The 9,851-nt window shown below is 35.9% G+C and overlaps 2 protein-coding genes across 3 annotated transcripts in view; one reads left to right on the top strand and one right to left on the bottom strand.

Annotated features, from left to right (window-relative positions):
- Window positions 1-143: 143 nt before the first annotated feature.
- On the bottom strand, window positions 144-5,115 carry snRNP-U1-70K (small ribonucleoprotein particle U1 subunit 70K). Its single transcript, XM_081988146.1, has 9 exons — window positions 4,811-5,115; window positions 3,890-4,072; window positions 3,773-3,835; window positions 3,639-3,720; window positions 1,171-1,272; window positions 1,028-1,115; window positions 760-975; window positions 536-705; window positions 144-483 (listed from the first exon to the last, which is right to left on the bottom strand). Exons 1-9 carry the CDS (start codon window positions 4,952-4,954, stop codon window positions 329-331), a joined length of 1,203 nt encoding a protein of 400 aa, XP_081844272.1. The 5' UTR covers window positions 4,955-5,115; the 3' UTR covers window positions 144-328.
- A 678-nt stretch (window positions 5,116-5,793) lies between these two features.
- Window positions 5,794-9,851, top strand: part of RhoGEF64C (Rho guanine nucleotide exchange factor at 64C) — a 37,830-nt gene continuing 33,772 nt past the window's right edge. For both annotated transcript variants that reach the window (XM_081988132.1, XM_081988131.1), the window contains exon 1: window positions 5,794-6,163. The gene's annotated coding sequence lies outside the window, so the exon portion shown is untranslated. The remainder of the gene's footprint in view (window positions 6,164-9,851) is intronic.

Genomic DNA, 9,851 nt, shown 5'->3' with positions numbered 1-9,851 from the left:
GTGATTTTTCCACTTAAAATTTACATTTGTTATACTAATCCTTGATAGCGATTGGTCAAAATTGATAGGAAGGAAATAATCCACTATAAACCATATTGAGTTATGTTTATCATGTTAGTAGGGAAAAAAAATACAGTTGTGAGTAGTTTTAAATCAATTTTAATTCCTACTACAATAACTTGATTGTTATATTTTGTATCAACTAGAAGTTATGATAAAGATAAGCAAATCGTTCTATAATGCAATTTTTTAACAAACTGCTCCTAAAAATTACACAATACACGTGTTTTACATACAAGACAAATCTGAAAAAAATTTGGCCTACTACCTAATAGGCCTCCCCATCCTCATAATCGTCATAATTCCTAGCACCGTTGGACGAATGATCTTTTTCCGGCTGATACTTTTGCTCGTCTTCCTCTTCGTACTTGACATTTGCTTGGTCATAAGCCTGCGATGCCGTTGAATACCCGTAATCGTAATCTGCAACAAAATATTTAAAACCTGCTGATTGCAGACAAATTACAATAATCACCATCAACGGGTTCTTCCTTAATACGAATTTCTCCACCGTCGTCAGTTTTGATATAATCCACTTTATCGCCCTTTTCACGTTCACGCCTTTCTCTTCTCTCTTTTTTGCGCTGTTCTCTATCCTTGTCGCGCGACCGCGACCGCCTTCTTTTCCTATCTCTGTCACGCTCCCTAAATATATTTTATAAAAAAAAGTTTGTTCAATGTACTGGAATTTAGTTCTACCTGTCTCTGTCTTTATCTCTTGATCGTGGCTCAAAATCGTCCACGTCCTCTCTAACTTTGTCTTTGCTTCTGCGCCGTTTCTCTCTACGAGGGGAACGTGAACGGCTACGCCGCCTGCGTTCTCTAGAACGAGAGCGCCGTCTCTCAAAACCTCTATCTCGCTCACGGTCTCTGGTTGTCACTCCACGTTCTTCTCTCTCTCTTTCCAATCGGTACCTGTTTCCAGTTAATGGTAATGAAATGAAAAGGCAAGAGGGACAAAACAAACCTTTCTCTTTCTCTCTCATTGTCCTCACGACCCGAGTGTTTAATGTTAACGTCAGCGCCGCCTCTACGAGTACCACCCAAACCACCACCTAAATAAATTGTGTAATAATTTCCATTTAAACACAAAAATCAGATATTTTGTACCAAGTCTCCGTGGTAACCATCCTTTAACGGTTCTAGCACGTTCCACGTCAACCAGCACTCTTTTCCCATCAATTTTCTTACCGTCTGCGTGTTTGTAAGCCGCTGAAAACCAAATTGACATGTACCAAACGGAATGAATGATGCGGTAAAAATACCAATCCGAAAAATAAGGTTTAGTCTACATTAATTAAGAAATAACATAATTCAGCAGCTTGAAAAGGAGGATTGTAACGTCAAAATTATTCCTGATGTTATAATTTCCTTTCTGGCTTTCAAATTGGTTAGTAATGATAATTAATGACTTTATTAATTATAAATTATTAAAAGTGTACAGGAAGTTTCATTGAGATCTATAAATACCCCAGATATTGCAGAGAACATATTTTTTTACAACAAAGCAGTTCTTTTTGGGAGCTTCTAGACTAGTTGACGAGTATTTGAAAGCTTCAGACTGGTTTAGAAGCATTTCGGAGATTCTATAGTGTTTTAGAAGCTTTTAGACTATTTGGAAGATTTTTGGACAGTTTAATGAGCATATTGAAGTTTATAAACTATTTCAGAAGGATACGAAAACTTTTACACTATTTTTGAAATCTTTGGAGAGCTTTTAGACTAGTTGATAAGTATTTGGAAGCTTTTAGACTGTTCCAAAAGCATTTGAAAGTTTCTAGACACTTGAAATCTTTTTGAAGTATTTCAGGAGCAGTTTTATGAGCATATTGAACATTCTGGATGGCTTCAGAAGCATTTGCAAACTTTTCAACGGGTTTAGAAACTTTTGGAAGCTTTTAGACTGTTTTAAAATCTTCTGGACTCGTTAAAGAGTATTTGAAAGCCTTTAGACTGTTCTAAAAGCTTTTGCAAGGGTCCGGAATATTTTTAGACTATTTCAGAAGCATTTTGAAGGTTTTAGAACAGTTTAACGAAGATATTGATAGTTCTCGACTACTTTAACGATTCTAAAAGTATTTGAAAGATTTTAAACAACTCTAGACTTTCTTAAAATCTTTTGAGACTTTTTGGCTAATTGAAGAGCATTTGGAAGCCTTTAGACATTGTTTTAGAAGTATTTGAAGTTTCTATAACGTTTTGAAAGCTTCTGGTATCTTTTTAGAACTTCTAGACTAGTTGAAGAGCATTTAGAAACATTTAGACAGTTCTAAAAGATTTTTGAAGTTCCTATGCTGTTTCGAAAGCATTTGGAAGCTTTTCGAATAGTTTAATGAGCATATTGAAGGTTCTGGACTGCTTTAGAGGCATTTGAAAACTTTTGAACAATTCTAGACATTTTTAGAAGCTTCTAAACTGCTCGAGAAACATAAGAAAGCTTCAAGACTGTTTCAAATACTTCTGGAATATTTTGAGAACTTCTAGACTAGTTGAAAATCATTTGGAAGCCTTTTGACAGTTCTAAAGGCTTTTTAACTAATTTCTATAAAGTTGGTATGTTTGTGTCTCTCACAAACCTTCATTATCTCAATGAAAAGTCAAATTGTTACCACTTAGAATTGCTCAATGGCCCACTGCGTCATATTGTAATAACAATTTGCTATTAATTTACCAGGACTACAAGCAACAAACTAAAACTGATTTTTCGGAAGGGCAACAAAAATTGAACATTTCAAAAGATAAAACGGACGGCTTATCTGGAAAGATCCACAGCGACTGATGGTAATGTTGCTATGTTTATGTAAAAGACAGTTCAATTTACCTACCCAAAAAATAAAAAATGCGCACAGGTACCTTTAAGTCACTGTCAGAGCCATTAAAGTAAACAAACTGCATGGATCAGAATTTCATAGTAACACTACCAATATAATTTGATTTTTTTTTAATTAGGTATAAGTGAAGTATACCTACCGAAACTACTTACGTCGAAAACGTCTTAATAAAAAGGACAACATCGTTTTAAAGGAATTCGGTGTGCTGAACAGGATGCTCCCGATAGTGATTTACCTGGTGCGCATGTACTTACTGAGCGCTTAACACCCAATTAAAACCTGCTCCATTTGACATTCCAAGTGGTTTGAAACATTGTTTTACACAAAATTATGGAGCAAGTTTTGTAATTTCCGATTTTTTTGATTTTTAAAGCACAAAACTTTTACTTTTCTTTTAAAGAGTTGTATGCAGGGTTCTTACCACACATACAAACCTATATAGCCAGCAAAAAGCAGATCGGGAATTGGTACTAGGTGCTTGAAGCTTGAACTGTATAAAAACAGAAAAAAACTTATTTATACTTCGTGGAAACAAGTAAAATTTCAAGTCTTAAGCTAGGATTGCTGGCTACATAAAAATCAAGGAATATCCCCCCCTGGGATAGCAATTCTCCGCCTACCTAAACAACACTAAAAGCCTCAACTATTTCCCTGAAATATTAATAAAACAAAGCTGAAAAATCTGGGAATTAGCTGAGACTTTTGAGCGCAAAACCAGTCGCTAAGAGCTGAAACGTTCATACTTACAATGCATATCGCGTTCATGTTCGTACTCAATAAAAGCATACCCCCTGGGTTTACCGTTTACACTATTGTGAATCAGGATAATCTGCAACAAATTGTGTAAAACAAAATTAACACACAAAACAGTGATTGAATACCTTCCGAATAGGACCGTACACCTCAAATTCCCTTCGCAATTTTGATTCAGAAGTGTCATAATTCTGGAAAAACCACACAACTAAAGCCTAAAGTGCCTTTAAGGGTAGAAAACTTACAATTCTAGCAACAAAAAGGGTTTTAAAGGGATCGCTAGTGCTGTTAGGAGCTGAAGCTGGATCCCACAAGGCAATTTGTTGTTCTAGTTTGTAGGCAACTTGTTCTGCTTTTTCTCGTCGTCGTCTTTCTAGACGTTCTTCTCTGGTTTCTACTCGAGTAGGTGGTGGTGTATCTTTGGGATCCTGCAAAGGATTATTTGATTCTGAGACACTACACAATATGGCCCCATTTGTTTTCACCCTCCATGGAGCTAGTGATGGGTAATTTACCAGTAAATATTTTACTTTACCAGGAAAATTATACTGTGTTTCAGGAAGTTTCAATTTTGACACCGCTTCTCTCCCTGACTGTACTAAATTTTGTACGATTTTTTCAAGTTTTTGGATAGGAAATTTAATGAGGATTCCAAAAATGTGCTTAAAACAGCCATTTTCTCACTCCAAGTAAGTTTTACAGATGGTTTTGTCTCTGACTGTCCTTTCAAACTGTGTTTTTGGCAGTTCAAACTTTGACACAGCTTTTCTCCCTGACTGTTTACTGGTAAATATCCCTCAGGAAAATTTATGCCTATCACTAGAGGGAGCAGAGCGTTTTTGACGTCACAATGAGGTAATTTAACAGTTGGTCAAATTATGGTTTTCCAAAATTACGTCATTGTGACGTCAAAAACCTTCTGCAACCTTTGGGTCCATGCTGTATGGAGCTTCAAAACAAATGGGGGCCAAAGCAATATAATCTTTGCAAACGTACTGTGAACTTTCAAAAATAGATACTTTAGCTTAACTAATAAACTAAAATCCTCTATATAGCTACATATCAACAAAACGTAAGTAAAGAAGCCCTAATCAAACTAAAAAACCGATTACACTACAATACAACAATACAGCTTCCTGTGGCCATACACTAAAAGGATTACTAACCTCAAAACCGTCCAAAAACGCCCCCACACCCAAATAACCCCGGCTTTTCTTCTCGTGGGGCAATTTAGCCACCGGGGGCAAGTAGGGTATGGGATCCCTTGGGGCGAACAACGCCAAGAGATTGGGGGGCAGGAACTGGGTCATTTTCAGCACTGCTCGACCTCTATCATTCAAAAAACGTAGTAAAACCTTAAATTTGTTAAAAGCGGGGCCGAAAATGCCCGAAATTGGATTAAAAAAGCAGCGAAATGCCTGTTCTAAACACAACACGTCTTCCACAAGAAATTGCAAATGGCTGCCGTCCTTTGCGCAGACGTCAGTTCCGACAGTGTTGACGTTCGACAGTGGCCACATTCGTTTTCAAGCTCCGTGGAGTAGCAGCGCGTTTTTGACGTCACGATGACGTAATTTAGCAAAAGCATGATTTAACCAACTGTCAAATTACGTCATTGTGACGTCAAAAACGCTCTTCGGAGCTTGAAAACGAATGCGGTCAGTAATTTGAATAGGGATGGGTAAGATAAAGTCCCAACTTAAATAATACAATTAATTTAAATGTTTTAACAAGTTTCTTGTCCATAAAACTGTCCTTTAGCAAACTCTCTAGTCTTGAAGCTTCCTTTCTCTAGAAAATTGGTTTTTCTTTTGTTAAAATAGTAATTAAGTGAGGTTTTCGGTTTATACATATAAATTCCTGATAGATGGTGAATGCGCTATTACGTTTAAACCAAGTTAGAACTAAGATTTATTTAAATTAGTAAGTTTGGGAAAGAAAATACAAAACAGATGGTAAACTGAGTCAGTGCCTATTTTCCTAGAGGTAATATTGCCACTTCTGTATAAAAACTTACTACACCAAATGTCAAGAATTTAACATAGATTACAAGTAAAAATGAAAACCCAAACGCCAAAACCGTTTCGTGAGTAGAATTATTACACAACAATGAATTTCATCAAGTTAATAAAATGTATACAGTCACGGGAGATGGTTCTGAAACAATGGAACATCACGGCGGTAGTACCGAAAAGGATGTCCGGTCGTCGGACTCTCTCTCTTGCAGAGTCTTCTGAAGATCGCTAAAACGTCACGTGATCGCCGAGTCGTACCGCGGGCTTTCTTCTTTCTTCATTCCGCGGTGAAGGTACGATAGTGGCGGTACCGCGACCCGTGTGCATATCGTAAAACGGTGGTACTGTTACTCCGTGTAGAACGCGTTTGTTATACTCTCCAGTGTGCGCTCATTTCTAGAGGATTTTGACCTATAATAATTGCGGGCTGTTTTCGTTGTGGTGAATTTTTTAAGGTGGTACGGACCTGGATATTATTGGATTAGGTTTTTCTGTCTTTAAAAGGTCAGTACTAGAGTGTAAGATGGCTGATGGAGGTCAAAAATCTTCTTTTTGAACCTTCCAAATGATTTTATCCTCAACCATTTTGAAGATTTAAATTGGGTAACATTCCATATTAGGAAAAGAGATCGCATTAAATGAAACCTCTCACCCACATGCAAATATACCAAGCGACCTAATAACCTTTAACGTTTCCAAAAATGCCCCGTTTATTGCTTATATTGATGGGTTTCAGTTACGTCACGCCACTGAACAATAGATGACTGTTCTGGCTGTACTACACTGTAATTATAATCATATACAGGGTGTTGCAAACGTGTATATGAAAGTGGAAATAAAAACCGAGATAAGAGAGTTCCATTACGGCGCCCGTTCACTAATAGAATTCCAATCAATCATTTTCACTTTAACCGCTGAAGTTTTCTATTTGAATTGCTATTTTTTCGCATTGTCGCCTTACTAGTAAATTTCTATTTGTCACTTTCAACGCAAACAACATTAAATGTTACCCGGGGGGCATAAAAACTATTTTCGTAAAGATTATTAAATCATAGGAATTTCCATACACCAGCGTTTATAACGGTATTAGTTACAATTATCTATTACTCCATAACGATTGACCTTTTTGTGGCATTTTGCACCTAAAGAAACGCATAAACATGCATTATTATGCAATTGATTAATATTACACACGCACCTCTATGACGTTTGATCATATAAGCCATCAGTCCAATCCAGTTTAGTCGAGTGTGAGTTCATAGGCTCACTAGTCAACTGACAAATGACAAGTATGTTTTGTTTGACTGTCAATCTATTTAAAAACAGCTTTTTGTAGTATGTAATAATAATTCAGGGATAAAACACTAAAATCACTGTTATATGAAAATTACTTGTATGAATCATACCAAGGATGAGTAATGCAAGAAAGCTAAATGCTGATTTTTACAACTTTTAAGCACAGCTTGACAGTTTTGATTTTAGTGACAGTTGTCACATGGTTCTAGAACACTATTTAACTAGACGGTCACGTGATAATTGTCAAAATAATTATCATACATCTCAGAAATACGTCTCGTTTTTCAAATTTGACTATTTAAGGCAAATTTGGTTTTAGAGCATATTTTAGCTAGGCTTGTAACGTGTTTTAAGCACATTTTTAGAATTCCCATTAAATTTTCTGTGAAATTACATAAAAAAAATACTATTATATTTGGTACAGTCGGTGTCAAAGTTTGATTTGCCAAAAACACAGCTTAAAAGGACAGTCAGGGACAAAATTGCCTGTAAAACCCATTTGGACTAAGAAAATTGCTGTTTTAAGCACATTTTTAGAATCCTTATTAAATTTCCTATCCAATAACATGAAAAAACACTACAAGATTTGATACAGTCAGGTAGAAAAGCGGTGTCAAAGTTTGAACTGCCAGTAACACAGTTTGAAAGGACAGTTAGGGACAAAATCGCTTGTAAAACTCGTTTGGATTGAGAAAATGACTGTTTTAAGCACATTTCTGGAATCCTCATTAAATTTCCTATCCAATAACTTGAAAAAACTGTACAAAATTTAGTACAATCACGGAGAAAAGTTGTGTCAAAAATTGAACTGCCAAAACACAGTTTGAAACGACAGTCAGGGACAAAATTGCCTGTAAAACCCACTTGGAGTAAGAAATTGACTGTTTTAAGCACATTTTTGGAATCCTCATTAAATTTTCTATCCAATAACCTGAAAAAACACTACATGATTTGGAACAGTCAGGGATAAAAGCGGCGTCAAAGCTTTAATTACCAGACTCAACTGAGTAAGAACGTCCCAGCCCTATTTAAATATGGCTCAGCACGTAGAAAGACGAGACAGGCAACCCTACATACCACAAATTGTAAGTAGGGTTGCATATAGCGTGTAATCTAACCTGAAAGTAGGTGAATATACACGGTGTTCCTGCCTTATCTCTAATTGTTTGTTCTTTTGTATAACGTTTAACTGTTTGTCGTAAATTGAAAATTTACGATTGTCCAAGAGACTTTTAATGCTGATTTTTGCGTGAGTTTTAAATTCAGTGTGGCGCAAAAAGTTGTTTTGCAAATATTTGCTCGTATAACCGGGACAGTCGAGTTTTAGCGCACAATCGCTAACTACGAGATATATTGCTGAAAATTCCAATGTAAATAGGTTGCCTTGGTTGGAATTCGATATTTTTTCTAATTAGAGAAGCAAATTGCGACAGAAAAGTTCGATTTCTAGTTATTGACGCTTTTATAACGGTTGATAATTTGCATGAGAGCTTATTATTGCCTCAGCTAAAAATACACCCAATTAGATAACTGACAGTTATTAATTATCAGTTTGATTTCTCATGGGATCACAATTGGAAAAACTGTTCAGTTTAAGTAAATTAATACGTACAAAAGTTGGTGAAACATGACAAGTTAATAGTCAATTTTGATTGTTACTACTATAGCAAATGTTGGTTAAAACTTGTCTCTTAAGGAATAGAAAGGAATAGCATATTATAGTGATTGATATTAAGGCGTCGGTCGCCATTACCTAAAATGGCCGGTGTTATAATCGCTTAACGCATGAACTGACATAAAATTAGCAACACCGTAAAAGCGGTACGATAAACAAAACTGAAAGTATTTTTGATACATTTTAACGGCAACAATGCGAGGCGAATATTAATAAAAAAAATTGCGGTCCTTGATTTTTGCCTTATAACTTTCACTTTTATAATCTAAATAGAACCGTTTTTTTGTCAACTCATTTTACTAAAGCCGTTTTTGCACCAATCAAAATTCTTCGTACTGTAGTATTTAAAATAAGACCGGATTAAGGTTTAATTAAGAGAACAATAATAAATCCCAAACCGGTATAAAAGTCAAGGTTTTGGCAACATGGCGCCTTAAAAGCCAGTTAGCCCTGGCCTGTCTAGTTGCAAAAAACAAACTCTGGCACTTTAAAGTGTACGATTCAGTGACTTTCTTCCGAAGAAAATTAACCAGCGAAAAATTACAGTTAACGATTTTCACCGTTACTTTTGACTAAAAGTTAAGCAAACACAAAATTATCTATTCTCGTGATCTTTGTGCGAGTGAAATTTGGCTGATTGAGAAAAAGTACTGTTACAAAACTCTATATCGGTCTGAAACCAGCACCTCCTTATTCAGTTGAAATGCCTTGACATTTCGTGGAATAGAAAAGTACTGAGGAATGCAAGTTTGTGCTGAAAAAGTCGCTAATTATCGCTTTTAACGGAGAATCGCCTTATTTTGTTCTACAAGTTTGTGCTTTGTCTCCAACCAAACAGAAACAGTGTTGTTGGTGGTTAGAAACTCTTAAGTGAATACTAAAATGTGCGCATATGGTGTTTTGCCATTTTAACCCTTATTCACTTGTATGTAAGGTTCATGGATTATCAATTTGTCCATCTGAATTTCCGCCGATAATTTTTTTACACCAAAAAATGCCTTTTTGCATACAAAACACCTCACAATGCTTTTATTATGTGATAATGCCTTAAAACTGCAAAAACAGTCACGAGACGCGTTTAAATCCGAAAAACCAACCAAAATGTCAACGTCAATCAATATGTTTCTGTCTTTTGCTAAACTTAAAAACACACTGATGCCATGTTGCCGAATGTTCTCGGAAATAGGTTTGATAATAATTATTGATAGACAAAACAGCTTT

The sequence above is a fragment of the Ips typographus genome, linkage group LG10 (assembly GCF_016097725.1).
Source record: "Ips typographus isolate SLU linkage group LG10, UJ_Ityp_2.0, whole genome shotgun sequence".
NCBI lineage: Eukaryota > Metazoa > Arthropoda > Insecta > Coleoptera > Curculionidae > Ips > Ips typographus.
This window is presented reverse-complemented; position numbering and strand designations above follow the sequence as displayed.